The 16,351-nt window shown below is 41.2% G+C and overlaps 1 protein-coding gene across 3 annotated transcripts in view; it reads left to right on the forward strand.

Annotated features, from left to right (window-relative positions):
• The first annotated feature begins 249 nt into the window (after positions 1 to 249).
• Positions 250 to 16,351, forward strand: part of tfap2b (transcription factor AP-2 beta) — a 79,401-nt gene continuing 63,299 nt past the window's right edge. Inside the window, exons 1-3 of one of the 3 annotated variants that reach the window (XM_073055774.1) lie at positions 250 to 433; positions 5,556 to 6,005; positions 16,259 to 16,319. In XM_073055774.1, the coding sequence (XP_072911875.1) occupies positions 353 to 433; positions 5,556 to 6,005; positions 16,259 to 16,319 (592 nt within the window). In that variant the 5' untranslated portion in view covers positions 250 to 352. Of the gene's footprint in view, positions 434 to 2,606; positions 2,882 to 3,706; positions 4,133 to 5,555; positions 6,006 to 16,258; positions 16,320 to 16,351 lie in introns of those variants that run through there. The other 2 variants (XM_073055773.1, XM_073055775.1) reach the window with 2 other exon arrangements.

Below are 16,351 nucleotides of genomic sequence, written 5' to 3' on the forward strand. Positions count from 1 at the left end.
ACTGAACTTTAAATGTTACTGCTGAGTTAGTAAATGTGCCGGAGTAGTGCAGGGGTAGAACTGCTGCCATTTCAGGGGGCTACGGCGATTCACGTCGGCTTCAGTTCTTCTTTCCCTCGGTGAAGTCTATCAGTGGAGAGAGGGGGAAAGAGGGGGACAGTGGAAGAGGGAGCGAGGGAGAGACAGAGAGGGGAGAGAGAGAGGGGAGAGAGAGAGAGAGAGAGAGAGAGAGAGAGAGAGAGAGAGAGAGAGAGAGAGAGAGAGAGAGAGAGAGAGAGAGAGAGAGAGAGAGAGAGAGAGAGAGAGAGGGAGGGAGAGAGAGGGAGAAAGCGGACAGCTGCTCTTCACATGAATGCACTCATCTTGTAAAGACCAGACTGCAAACATGCTCTGGAAACTCGTGGAAAACGTCAAATACGAAGACATCTACGAGGTGAGCAAACACGGAAAACGTTTTGTGTTTTATAATGGAGCGAATTCATCGGGTGTAAGAGCCTGGTCATCTTTCCTGGGTGTTCCGAGTTTCTGCGTTCGACATACGAAGCATTTAACGTCAGATTTGTGTCTTTCTGAAACGTCCGATTCACGCCTGCTAACCAAAATAATTTCTGACTTTACTCTATCGTCCCCCTTCCTTTCCAGTCCCGATGAAGGGTCTCGGCCCGAAACGTCGACTGTTTATTCCTCTCCATAAGATGCTGCCTGACCTGCTGAGTTCCTCCAGCATTCTGTGTGCGTTGTTCTGGACGTTGCATTCCAGCCAATATTGGAGAACACATCCTGTATATGTTGAGTCCTGTTTGTGACTGGACAATTGCAGCTTTGTTGTGGGGTTTTCGTTAAGGCGGCGATTTCTTAACACCTATTTAGTTTAGCGCGACTGCATTGCTTTTGGAAAGACGATCTCAAATCGGTGGTTACCTTCCGGTGCCGAGCCGTTATTATAATGTAATTGCGCCGACACTGTAAAGAATATTTTTAGATACAGTTCATGTGCGTTCGCCGCTGTTGCCCATAGCCGGTGAAGTGAGACGTTGTCGGGCTAGGAATTGCGAGAGGTCACATTCAGTAAGCGGGTAGTTCGAGAAGCCGGTTAATGTTTTTAAAAGTTGTAGTTCGCACGTTTTCGCATCGGCAGAGTCGAATCGGCGGAAAGAATTGGAGAGAAACGGTGTGCATAGAGTAGAGTGGGCGTACAGGAGGAAGAAGAGACTGGAGTCTGCTGTGCTTAGAACCAGCAGTCCAAAGATTGCCGTTGTGAAACAGGAACGAGAAAAGGTCATTGGTTTTAAACAGAGCTGGCACTGACTGACTGAAAGTTAACGCAAATAGCACGCGTTTGGGAAAAGATTTTATAATATGTTCCCGGAGCGGTCTGTTGAATTAAACGAACAGGATAACAATACATAAAGAGGCCAGAAAATGGCTTATAGAGGCTGATGAATTACTGCCAACGTTCCGCTTTCAGACCCTTTTAGATCGGCCCGGCGGGTAGCCGCCCTCTATAGAGCCGCAAATGTCTCCGCTCTCAAGGCACTCGCCAGGCTAATTATCAAACGAACGCTGGCAAAATCCAAAAGCATTTGTTTCAGAATTACAATGCAAGAAATCATAAATCAGTTTAACTTCATCACTTATTCCCCAACTCTATCCCTTCTTCAAAAGGTTCCGCCAGCTTCTGGGTAGAATCTTTGAAGGTCTGGTTTAATTTCAATCTGTCGAGGACACGGAACTGTTTCACTTTCGTGGTTTCTTTTAAACAGGCATACAAAAGACCATTGGCAAATGCGTAATTTTATATGCAAACGTTTTAATTATCAAGGGCATGTGGAGCTAAGACCATATTTCCTGATTTGTTTGACGCCGTATACTTAAAATGTCGAAATTATTTAATGATTCATGCATAATTAGATTGCCAAATGCATTTAAGCAGCTTAGCCTTGAACGTAATCTAACACTTTTATCATCAGCTATAATTTAATTTATTTTAAATAACAGTTATTTTTTGACCTAGCTTTTCGTGTTGGCAAAGATAAGCTATCGACTAACTTCCCTGAATTCGGTTAAAATATACAATCCATTCGTGGCTTTGGTAGCTTTGAAACACCAAGTTAAAATTCAGATTAAAACTTCGCCATTTGTCCGACATGCACAACGCCAGTGGTCAGTGAGTGAACGCCGGTTAATCTGGACGCTCACCGGGGTTCACTCAGGCTCAGTATCAGTGAACCTTCGGAACTTTTTTTTTTGTTAACGGCTGTTATTCGAACTCGCTGGTTTTGGAAGAACGGGTCGAGGCAACTGATGTCATATGAAGGGGCTGAGGTTTTAATCAGAACGAGCGGACAATCCAGTCCAACGGGTTCGACAATAACCCGGAACAAGTCGCGCGCTGCATCACGCCCCCCACCCCCCTCCACACACACGCACACACACACACACACACACACACACACACACACACACACACACACACACACACACACACACACACACACACACACCTAACCCCCCCCCCCCCCCCACCACCCCGCTTGCTTGCGTCAGTTCTGCAAACTTCAAGGATCTTTGCAGAAACTCTCGTAAATGTTTTACAGCTGGCGGCAGAAAAGGAAGACTTTATTAAAAATAAGTTAGGGAGCGTGAGGACTAGATTCGTAACGCCTCCGATAACAAAGAGAGCTTTTGGCGGTAGATTCTTCCAGAGAAACAATTTGCAAAATGCCCGATGTCGTCCGCTCACGCGTTGGTTGTGAATCTTCTACATTCCGTGCGGATGATCTTATATTTAGAACACGGACTATTGTGTTTTTTTTCAGAAAAGAGATCAGATGCCGGCAATTTAGTATCACACTCCTTATGGTCTCTCAAGCTAGGAAAGGTTTGTTTTCTTTTAACCTGTTTCATTGCATAATTTTCTTGGCAGTGCCGCGTGACGTGTCGAGTGAAATCTGAGTGAATCTCTGGTAAGATCAACTTCATGTTGTCAAAGCGACAAGGTGGTTTCGATCTTATCAGGGCTGAAACTCCCGAATGCTACACGTTTGACTTTAACAAGTGACTTTTTATATACATATATGAGATAACAACATTATACAGTCAGCGTTTCCCTCCGTGATATCCGATGTGCGGCACAGTATCCTGGCTTCTTTCCTCCTTCATTTCCAGTCGTGAGAACGGTCTCGGATCGAAACATCGACTGTTTATTCCCCTCCATAGATACTGCCTGATCTGCTGAGTTCCTCCAGCATTTTTGAATGTGTTGCTCCCGATCAGAAGCGCTCCGTCGGAGAGAAGTGCACTTGTTTCTGGCCCCATCGATGCTGAAAACGAAATTCTTCCGGTATAAGTTACGTAACCAGGACGTTGTAAAAATTGCGCTGTTACTTGTTCGCCTTTATAGAGTGCGTGTAAAAAAAACCCTTAATATTCGCAAGGCGAATGGCTACAGAAGGCATTTACGTGCAGCCTCCCTGAAAGGTTGGGCTGTGTTGAAAAGGTCGCGGGGCTCTCAGAGTTTCAAACGAAGCTGAACAGAGGGTCCTGTTTCTTTAAGATAGCCCACTTGCCGGATCTGACTGGACTACTTAATTGCGCTCCTTCAGATGCCTGGCTAAATTTCGGCAAAACTTTGTTCTCCCCTCCCCCCCAAAAAAAAAAGTCTGGCCACGGTGTCACTAGTAACACCCACCACCACCACCACCACACCCTCCCCCACCCTCTCCCCCTTCCCCACCCCTTGCCTGATTACATCTGGTAATTCTCGTCTGAATGAACGTCATTTACAATAGTCGGGGAGCGCTGGCTGGCTGCTTCACGCTCGATTTGCCACTATTCTTCCTTTAAGTATTCGTGTAATATTAATAGTCATGAATATGAATTATTATGAGGCAGCTTAGAGTGGCAGAGAGGGATGTGAATAGTCAGCATCTTGCCTTGGAGAGGGGAACACTGGTCGTGAAGCCGGACTTCAGAAATCCACAGCGTTCGCCCCTTTTTTTGAGCAATTTTGATGGCTGTAGCGTTGGAGATACTTCGGGCAATCGGGCGTCTCTTCCTGCACTCTCTCTTCTCTGTTGACGGTCCGTGATCAGATTTGCCACAGATGTTGGTCCACACTTACACAGCTATGGTGAGTCGGATCAGAGCTCGGTACATCCCCATTCCGCCCCAAACGCCGGTGGCTTTGTAATTCACTCCGTAATTGGCGGCTCCCTCTCTCCTCTTTGCATTGTTTATCTAATCGGGTTTAAATGGACGCGTCACTCGGCCAAAACTTTCAACCGCGCTTCATCGCTTTTGGCGAGTTGAGGTTCAGTTTTTGGAGAAATGTGTTATTAAGTGTGCTTAGCATTCGACTTCGAACCCTGGCTGTTTACTTCTGTTCTAATCGAGGCGATTGCTAAATTCAACCCCCATTATTCGCCATCGCTGATTTTCGTAAGTTCGCTTTTCCTTCCCACAACGCCTTAATTTGTTACTATTTTTAACATTTCCAGCGTGTTAAAAATCCACCGTATTTATTTCTCTCTGAAGTTACATGTGGAACATGTGTGTGGGGGGGGGGGGGGTGGTGGGGGGAGGGAGAGGTGTTGTTAGTGTATTGGGCTTGTGACGAACCTCCATTTCACATTATTTCATATTAATTGTAATAACGTTTTGAGGGTATTATACTCCCATCCATTAACCCCTGTATGGGTTATCCAAGCGGCGCCTCCCTACATCGCACGACTTCATCATATTTATGTTTAAAGATTTGTTTTGGATCTGATGTGATAAATACGTCAAACTCAGTTTCCTTATATTAAATGCACAATTCCAATTGAACATAAGAAGTGACATCTAAAATTGCAGATATGATATTAAGAAGTTACTTAAAAGCCTGTTAAATCTTCAAGATTATTTTCTTCCCCGTGTTACTGTTTACCTTTTTCGCTGTTACCACTTTTAACATTTTAATGCGTTTCCATGTGCCCTGTTCAGTTTGGCTCTAGAACGTCCAAAGTTCAAACTATATTTATTGGCAAAGTACATATATGTCACCATATACAACCCTGAGATTCGTTTTCTTGCAGGCATTCACAGTAAATACAAAGAAACGGAATAAAATGGGAAAAAAATAACAACATACAGCCAAAGATGCCTACATTGTTAATAAATTTATCCTTTCTAAAACAATTAGGGAATCGTTCCTCCTTCTTATGCCAATCATCCCTACCGGGGTAGAGGCACTCGCCGGACTCCTCTGTCCGGGTCCAGTCTTTCAGGAACCTCCTGCTTTCCCAGGGATGAGCGCTTTGGAGCTTCTATGGGCGTTTCTGTAGCTCTGGGTTTTTACGGGATGGGGTTGCTAGCCTCCTACCCAGAGCTCCTCCTTTTTCAGCCGGGCTTGGGACCGTCTATGGCGGAATTAATTAGACAATATTTAAGGGGTTTTTTCTCCTGTTGGATCATATATTGCGCCGTTTTACACTTTATATTTCGTTTTTGGTGCACAGGGAATGCATCATAAATTCACAATGTTTGGACTAAGCCCTGCCATTTCTTTTTCGCAGGACCGACACGATGGAGTTAACAGTCACAGTTCGAGGCTGTCCCAACTCGGGTCGGTCTCCCAGGGACACTATTCAACCGCTCCGCCGCTTTCTCACACCCCGACGTCGGACTTTCAACCGCCATACTTCCCTCCTCCGTACCAACCTCTCCCGTACCACCAGAGCCAGGATCCTTACACGCACGTCAACGACCCTTACTCCCTGAACGCTCTGCATCAACCTCAGCAGCATCCCTGGCAGCAAAGGCAGCGGCAAGACGTGGGTGCCGAGCCCAGTCTACTACACCAGCCCCGGGTCTTGCCCCAGATCACAGGGCTGGACCCTCGCCGGGATTACCCCGGGGTGCGGCGGCCAGACGTACTTGTCCACTCCGCTCATGGACTGGAGTCGGGGATGGGAGATAGTCTGTCTCTGCACGGTATCAGCCACCAAGGCATGGAAGACATCCAGGTGAGTGTCCTCATATTGAAAAGGGATTCTGATGCAAATACAGCTTTGAACGTCGCCTCCGTTGCAAAGTTGCAAAGCCATTTATCTCGATAGTAATGTGATATTTGTCATGCAATATTACAGCAATAGGTCAAATATTTTGTCATCTTTGATTTGCAACATTCTGAACATTAGTAGGAAGAATCAGAATTCCAATATATTAACTTATATTGTGTTTAGGTACAAGCATTGTAACAATGGGCCCGTCTAAGATTCCTTAAGAGTTTGTTTTATCTAAACGAGAGATTAATTGTTACAACTTGTTTCTTCGATATTTGCGATATAATCTAATTCTCAGTTCTGTGGGAAGATGGTCCACTTAGCTTGGTATAAGTTGCAAATTATCATTTTATCTTTTGGCAGCCTATAGAGAGAATAGGTATCTTGAACTATGGAAAGGCTGGGGGGAGATCTAAGATTATAAGAGAGGCATTGACAGAGTAGACAGACAGCATCTTTTTCCAAGGGTTGCAATGCCCAATACCAGAGGGCATGCATTTAAGGTGAAAGGGGGTAATTTCAAAGGAGAAGCAGGGGGCAAGTTATTTTACACAGAGAGTGCTGGGTGCCTGGAATGCGCTGCCTGGGGTGGTGTTAGAGGCAGATGGATACATTAAGGACCTCCAAGGGACGTTAAGATAGTCACATGAATGCGTGGAAAATGGCAGGATATGGGCATTGTGTAGGCAGAAGGGATTAGTTGACTTGGCCATTTGATCACTAATTTATTTGGATTGGCACAATGTTGTGGGCCGAAGGACCTGCTCCTGTGCTGTACAGTTCTATGTTCTGTTAGTATAGAACCTGATTCTTGTTAAATAAATACTCTGTCGGCCACAAAAGCGCTTATCAAAACTACCCCCCAGAGAGGAAATCATATTGGATAATAATGAGTGATGGTGCTTTCTAACATTATCTTCTGATGTGTGTGAAACGATTTAGTGCATCCAATCCATTTCAATTGCTATCTCCATTTATTTTAGTGAATCAATTTCATACATAAATAAATGTAATAAAATCGTCGTTCTGCAATTAGATGAGATGAGATCAGATGCAGGTTTCGAGACTGTGTGAAATTAGAAAACTTCACAAGTTGTGCCGTCACAGGTGAGGTGTAGAAAGGACCACACAAAGTAAGAACTACTGGATTTTCTCCAGATTAAAAGTAATTAAGGGGTGCATTCGGGGAACGGCAACGCACGGTTGCTGTAAGAATAATCTTATGATGTATTTAATAGATGTTACTTCATCGGCAATATTCTATACGCTTGTATAAATGTGTAGTCTGGGAATTATCGAAAGTATGTGAATTAGCAGTTAGAAAATTACTAAGTTGAAAATCAGTACATATTCCATGAAAACCTGCTTATTAAACTAGTGTCCTGTAACTGTGGCGTGTGTGCTCGGTGAATTGTCTGTTTTCATGTGAATGGTTCCCAGGCATTGGGGATAGCCTGGATATTGGTGAACCTGGATTGAAACATACCATTACTGTAGAAACAAATGGAGACTGTGCTTTTCTTAATTCATTTAAGGAAACCCATTTCAAAGCAATGCATAGTTTTGGAGGGATAAGTACAATCTCTTAAACAAATATGGCCGCTGTGGTCTGCAACTCAGCGTTCTCAAAACGATTGTCTGCATGCCGTCTCGCATCATTCAGGCGAATTTAATAATGAGGAGGACTGAGCACATTGAATTATTAATTTGGAGTTAGTAAGTGTTAGTTTAAATACCTCTGTGAACCATGTCTGTTGACCAACGACAGTTTACAAATCGCAGTAGCATCGTACGGATCTCTGAATTCGCTTGGATGTTTAGCTTTTAGGGTCACTTTCATATTAGATCATAGTTTATCTGTTGAGTTAATGGCCTGGACTTGTGATTAAATGTTGCAGATTTCAATCCCAGGGTAACTCAGTAAATAAGTTTTCCTTCCTTTTGAAGGAAGTTAATTTATTTCAGTCAATTAGATTGCAAATGATCGAAATATAAAACATTATTTTACCGAGTGTTTCAATCTATTTATCGGCATCAGCCTTAACTGCGGTCTTGTAGCCGGCACTTAGGATTTTATTCCTAATTTCATTCAATAGTTTATAAACTGAAACGGCAAAATTAACTCTACTGAATGCTGCGCTGATTTATGCAAAAATATTATCGCTTCCAAATGTTCACAGGGGACAAATTCCGAGTCGTTTTGGACATCTGTCCTTCCATAGCTCTTTCACTTGGTCGTTGCTACCGCCTGGACAAATGGGGCGATGCGGTAGATTTATTGATAGCCGCAAAGATCCACTTTTCATGTTGCTGTCTCCTCCGTGAAATGTTTTGTACGCGTGCTTGACAATGCTTTTCAGCGGGGGGAGCTACATAACAGCAACCCAGGCTTAAGACCGAGCCACTTTAAGCACAGAAACAGACTATCATTTAAACGTGCGTTTATTTATTCGTCCACTGCTGTTGTGACAAGCATGAGTATTTTGTCATAGTTATAATTATTTCTGCAAATTTTAAATTATACCTACAAGATGGGGCAGCGTTCATGTCTCAATATCCTTTCTATAGTTCGAATATGTTTTGCGATTCCCCTTCATGACTAAGGGCGTCAGCCATAAATGTAATTGGATAATGCCACGGTGATACTGAATAAATATTTATCATCAACATTTTAATGCGATTCCTTTTGAATCTAAGATGATATTCAGTTGTATATGCACTGAGTTTTCGAAGAACTAGTAATATAATTCACTATAGATGCCAAAATCGATTTATCTCTTGAATATATAATTTCAGTAAAAAATATATTCGGTATTCCAGAAGCGATTCGGGAGATTGTACCCAGCCTGAACAGAGCGGCAGTTCCCATTTTATATGTTCACTTGAATTAAATATTGGTTCTAATGTCCAAAATTGTTCGGAAATGAACATATTACAGACAATTGCCTTAACAGTCCAACTGCTAGAAGGAACTAACTCTAATAACTTCCTCGTTGAAACGTTAACTCTGTATCCTGGAGTATACTTTGTTGTAAAATCTAACGGATAAAAAGATGGGGGGGGGGGAATGGCCTGTAAAAAAAATAAGAGAAAGGTCCTTTTATTATTTATGAGAATTATATGCTTCTTAACACTAACGAACGCGAGATTCGATCGTCTTTATTGAATTGAGGTAGTCAGGTTCCCGAACCACGCCACGCTTCGTGTTTTGCGCACAATGCTGTGAATCAAAGAAAAAAACCAGAGGGGTGCCACAGAAAACGCGATGCATTTTGGAATATCGTTTGGTTTACCATTACCTAAATCACAGCAAATAGAACGGAAATATAGTGGGTAATTATAGGGGCTAATTGTGGATAATGTCAGCACAAAAATACCACGGTGCAGCTGATAGCGGCAGGAATGCCTCTTAATAGAAAGCTTTGGATTGTTTAAGCGTACCGTTTCTTTTTTTTAATGTGTAGGCAGCTACTCAGAAAGAGAACTAAAAGAGGAAAATATCATAGAGTATTTACACAATTTACACTGCCCTACTTCAATTTTTTCCCTGAGCTACTTTCTGGATTTTGACAAAATTAAGCTGAAAACATCTACGAAGTGACAGCTGCAAAATGAGATTTCTTTTTAAAATATGTTTAGTTCGGCACAAATGTTCAATAAATTAATCGTACTTCTAATTGGTCCATTCATTTCGATTTAGATTTCACTTTAATAATATTTGACGATGCATCGTAAATCCGAGCTAATATCATTTAACATATTAATAATACGCGAGTCATATTGAACGTTTAGCGACATAACGAGAGAGTATTTATTAACACATTGAAGCAGTATAATCGATGGCATTTAAATGATTGTAGAAAATATTTCCATCTGATGCGTTAGAAGCACAGGTATGATGTTCATTGTGAGTGTTTTCCCGTAAATTATTTGTATTTGATTAACCTAAACATCATTTGTCATTAAAGTGTAAAATTGGAACAATGGAAATGGGAAATCCGACGAGATTATTGTGACTGACTAGCTAGGCTTTTAAAAACGAAAGCACGTATTCATGACTGTCTCGAACCTTTCTATGGCCAGTGAAATGCTTCAGTCTTTTGTTTCCTTGCATGCATTCTAAACTCGGGTTTTAAAAATGTGTTCACTGTTAAACAGTTTACCTGTCTGAAGCATTATATTCTTCAAGCCAACAGCCCTCACGTCACCCCTCCCTCTCCACTGCACCACAGATTCGGCACTACACACCCACCCCCGTTACCACCTTCCACACAAACACGACGCACACAGACATAACACACACACTTATACAGACACACACACACGCACATACGCACCACACATACACTCTCCCACACTCATACATACACAGAATCACACTTACACTTCTCCCTCTATCCCTCACACACACATACAGACATACACACACTCACACACATACACACACACACAAACATAACACACACACTTATACAGACACACACACGCACATACGCACCACACATACACTCTCCCACACTCATACATACACAGAATCACACTTATACTTCTCCCTCTATCCCTCACACACACACATACATACAGACATACACACATACACACACACTCACACACATACACATACACACACACACACAAACATAACACACACACGCACATACGCACCACACATACACTCTCCCACACTCATACATACACAGAATCACACTTACACTTCTCCCTCTATCCCTCACACACACACATACATACAGACATACACACATACACACACACACTCACACACATACACATACATACACACACACACAAACATAACACACACACTTATACAGACACACACACGCACATACGCACCACACATACACTCTCCCACACTCATACATACACAGAATCACACTTATACTTCTCCCTCTATCCCTCACACACACACATACATACAGACATACACACATACACACACACTCACACACATACACATACACACACACACACAAACATAACACACACACGCACATACGCACCACACATACACTCTCCCACACTCATACATACACAGAATCACACTTACACTTCTCCCTCTCTCCCTCACACACACACATACACACATACATACAGACATACACACACATACACTCTCCCTCTCTCTCTCTCTCTTACACACACACATATACATACAAACTACACATACACTCTCCCCTCTCTATTTCTCTCTCTCTCTCTCTCTCTCTCTCTCTCTCTCACACACACACACACACACACACACACACACACACACACACACACACACACACACACACACACACACACACACACACACACACTCCCCAGCCGATACAATCTACTTCATTGATTCCTGTCAGCAGAAATTATCAAAACATTAAATTCAATTCAATTTCTCGTCATTTCGCTGCATTTCACACGTGAAAAATAAACGGGGTGTTAATCAAGAGAATAATGACAAATTGCTCCTTAGCCATCCTTGAACCAAACTGAGCCGTGGTGTTTATGTGACAGAGTTTATGTGGGTTACTGAATAACATCAAAACATATTTTCTATTATCACGGCATGATGAACGTAGGAAAGAAAATATGGAGGAAATACTTTGCGGCCCTCTAATCTTTGAGTCTTGAGGAAAGTTATGCAGACTCCGTGATTTTTTTTTAACCGGATACAATGGCTGTTTTGATTTCCGTCACTCTTTGTGGCGGGAAGTATGCCAAGTGAAAGGAATGACGAAATATAACCCCCTCCGTGCAAGTCAAATGTGCAAACATCAGTGTTTTGTAAATTAAAAATTGGATTAAAGATCAAAGATGAAGGGTGTCACCGTTTGTTGACAGAGTTAAGATATTTAGGTTACAACGATTTTATCCCAGATACTTGTAACTCCTTCAAACCTTGGATTATTTGGTTAATTGAAAATGAAAACAACACTAAAATCTGTCAGAATTAATCATAATTCGGCGAATAGATTTTTTTACCCAGGAGGAGAAAGGGGAGCTTAGTGATTGATGGTTACGTGGTTCATTTACGATGATCCCTAACGATGCATTTCGGCCTTAAGATCAACTCCGTTCTAATTCAGCAGAGGGTCTTTTTCAATAATCATCCTTTTCCTTATAGCATCAGACGTTTATTGGCAGGGATGAATGTATTTTTTTCAATGGCAAATTCAGAATCTGACCCACGTTTAATATCACTGATATATGTCGTGAGATTTGTTGTTTTGCGGCAACAGTACATTGTAATACATAATAAAAAGCTAAAATTATCCATAAAATATATAAATTATATTTAAAAAGTAGTGCAAAGAGAGGACAAAAATAGCGAGGCCGTGTTCCTTCTCTATTCAGAATTCTAATGGAAAGAAGCTGTTGCTGAAACGTTGAGTGAGTGTCTTCAGGCTCCTGGACCTCTACCCCCTCCTTGAAGGTAGCAGCGAGTAGAGGGCATGTCCTCGGTAATGGGGGTCTTGAAAATGATAGATGCCGCTTTTTTGAGGATTATAAGTATTGCTGTGATTTTAAAATTGCTAGTAGGATAGTATGGACAGATTATCATAATAACAATCATTGGGGTGAGCGCCAGTTTCATATATATACATATATTGATCTATGAGGTTCTTTCATTGGGCGCAGCCAGCGGAAGGGATCCCATTGTCCCCCTACGGTCTGAGACAGTTCATTGAATCATTTCCTTGCCCCATTTTTACACGCCCACAACCAATATTGACTCCACGCTGGTGTTAAAATAATACAGCGCGTTTCTAAGAGGATTCACGCCACGACGAAGAATGTATATTACAAATCCTCCATGGCCTAAAACGACGTAGATACACCTCTTCATTGCATGCTGGCGCGGAAAGTGTAACTCCCGCGACACTCGGGTAGTATAGATCATATCTGCCGGGATGTGACCCGGGTTGGTAAACTTTGCCAAACCTTTTTATCTGCGCTGGTTCTCGTTTACATTACAATAGCCGGTTTAAATATGACACCCAGTGTTGTTTTTTGAACAACAATGGCTCTTTTCTTGTGTCACCTGTGGACTTACACAAATAAATAACTTTTTGCAACCCGGTAGGCCAATAACAAACAGATGCCCTAAATTTCCGAAGAGAGATTTTAAATCATCGTTTAATAGTAATAATAAATATAATAATAATATTTTGGTACCATCCCAAAGTCACTACACAATAGCACTGAACAATTAGGCCGACACGGCAATATCTCTGTAAATTTCCAGAGAGCCACAATACTAAACACCACAAGAATAGTCGGAAAGTTCCTAGCAATTGACAAATGAGTGTGCTTGGCTATGCCTGAACCTCAGGTTTTACCAGCTTGAACTAAGAAAAAAATACGCAGAATAATGATAATAACTTGTTCAAAGTTCAAAGTGCTTTGCAATGGGATTAAAGTGTAAACATGAAAATAAAAGACAAAATTATGTTAATTATGAACTAGGTTAATCAAAAGATTTTGAGATAGCGTTTAAAAGTGCGAACAGAGTTTTCATCCCTTATAACTTTAGACATTGAGTTCCACAGTTTTGGAGCGTAATTCAACAACGCTGATCTGCCAATTATCTTTTGAGAGAGATTGTTTAAAATTGAGTGTGTGAGAACATTCGTATATGTCGTACGAGAAGTATTGTAGGATATTGCGAAACTTCCTTTCCTTCTGCCACACCCACAAAGCGGCTATTAACGACCTTGTTTCTAAATCGAATATACATCAGAGACCGGCTATTTGTAGATGCAAGATACTAACGCACCAGCTAGGAATTCGGCCGCTTCGGCTGCAACGATTCGATCCTAGCTCGTTTAATTGGAAAGCGCGTAATTTGAAATGTAGAGAGGGCGCCGCTGCAGTCACGGCGTAAAAAAGAGCAAACAATAAAACTTGGGCGAAATTCAAGGGGGATACGTTGAGTAAACTGTTTGTAAACGTGCACGCGTTTCCTTTCGCAATTTGTTAAAAATCCCGCTGTTCGCAACCCTTTAAAGCAAAGAGTCTGGTAATTAAAAGTGTGAGTTAGTTGTTCCCTCATTTCCGCGTGCATTTCTAATTAAATCTTTATGATACTCTCTGTGACTATTAACTGCCAACATGCTGTGTGAATATCCTCTACAAAAACCCAGCAGGCGGTGATAATTAGGTAGAAAATCAAAGAAGACCTTTCTCATTAGCTACACAAACTTCTCCTGAACATTTCGCTGATCTAAAGCTCATCTCAAAACATTTTTTTCTGAAATTATTGCCCGAAGGAAATATGCGCATCTTAAGTGATAAAATATTATTGATTGAATGCATGCACGGTAATTCACTGTTCAATCTATTAAACGCTAACGTTAATGACTCGAGCTAGGTTGAATTCGATGGCGTGATATTTCTTTTCACGTTATGTGCTATCATCCTATTGCCCGTCGTCTATAAGAGATAACAGCACGTGTCTGGCGGACACGTGGATATTGCCACGCTCTATTAATGTTGTTCGGTCAAGTACATAATAATACCTATGCACTGGGCTTAACTGTGTGCTGGAAATCAAATACTATCTAAAATATTGTTTCTGGTTATGTTTGCAGTTTAGATATTAGAAATCCTGGAGCAATTGTGAGCACAACCGTTTGGTCATTGTAAATTGTCCGGTGATTAGGCTGGGGTTAAATCGGGGGGTTGCTGGGCAGTGGGGCATCTAAGAACCGGAAAGACCTCTTCCGTGTTGTATCTCTCAAACAATAAATGATTTTTCCTGGTTATGTTTGCTGATTAGATATTAAAGATCTTACCTAGACCAAGTATAACCACAGCATATTTTTGAATGGTTCAGCAAGGGGATTTCACTATTACAGAGAAAGTTATTAAAAGAAAATCTTTGTGGGAAGTTTGAAAATGTCAGCAAAATGGCAAGGCAGGGCTTTCCTAAAATATCTCAACACTTTCGTGAGGAACTAAATCTTCTCCCCACGTTGCTAAACTCCTGTGTATGTTGCTTGTTTTTCTTAAGATGATGACAGGTGAAGGAAATTATCAATCTGGGCTTCTATTTGTAGACAATCGTAGGAGCTGAAGTTGTTCTTTAATTCCGCAAAGCAAGCCCGGAATACGTTCCAAAATTCCTATCCATGTAAAACCTTGGATTAAAAAAAAAGCAATTATATGACGCATCTATGATTATCTAAAGGGCCTACAAGAGTTAAATGCTCTGAGGGTTACATATTACTTATTTTGTTTAACCAATGTAGATGTAAATAACCAAAACAGAAACAAAGCTAATCATTTAAGAAATAATCGTGCGTGTCGTATGGTATTAACCGTCTGACGCTAAGGGTCAGATTATCACACGCATCTGAACACAAGAAGACATAATAGGCTCTAGCAGTTGCACGATCACGATTTAATTAAAGATGTGGCAAGATTCTGTCTGCCTTGTTCTAAATGGGTCAATATAGCATAAAGTCATTTCCAGACTCGAGTCTCTAGATGAGTGAATTTCTGCAGAAACTAATTCAAAGCAAGGATACGAGTGCTTTACTCCACATGATCTACTTAGCGTTCATTGTCTAATAAATGTTCTACTAATTTGTGCTCCTGTTGAACTAAACCGAAAATATCATACATCTCCCATCATATATTTACTTCAATACTGAATTAACATTTTAATTGGTTACTCGTTTAGTTAATAATATTTGCGCCGGTAAAATGGCGGTCTGTTTACTAATGACACTATTATATAATTGCATAAACTGGGATATATATCTGCCTCGTATCTCATGCGCTATTATATTGAGCACGTACGGTGAAAATATGCATCATTGTATCATACATGAAATATATAGGTGATATTACATACACATTTACACAGTTACATATAACGATAAATGTGCCTTCGGGAAGATTTTTTTAAATTCGATTACATAGCCGTACATTTTAAACAAATATATGTTTTTGTTCCCGCGTTTGTTCTCCGCCATGACAAAAAAAAAGCAGTCGGGTCCCAGATGTTAGGCAGCTTATTTTTTGATAATATGTAATTTTGGCGAATTTGATTTCCTCTGGTAATTCCTTCTTAGAATAATAAACCCTCAAACAGGTAATATAAATGGAAATAACAGATAGTCGATTTCGGTTCGGCTTGATTTATATACATGACTGTTTAATATCAAGTCAATTTGAATAGTGATATGACCTTTTTTATATATTAACAGGCTTTGGATGACACGGCTACGACTGGCATGAGTTTATTGGACCAATCCGTCATTAAAAAGGGTATGGAATATAAAAACGAATTAAAATGCATG

This window comes from Hemitrygon akajei, chromosome 9 (genome assembly GCF_048418815.1).
Source record: "Hemitrygon akajei chromosome 9, sHemAka1.3, whole genome shotgun sequence".
In the NCBI taxonomy this organism is placed as follows: Eukaryota; Metazoa; Chordata; class Chondrichthyes; order Myliobatiformes; family Dasyatidae; genus Hemitrygon; species Hemitrygon akajei.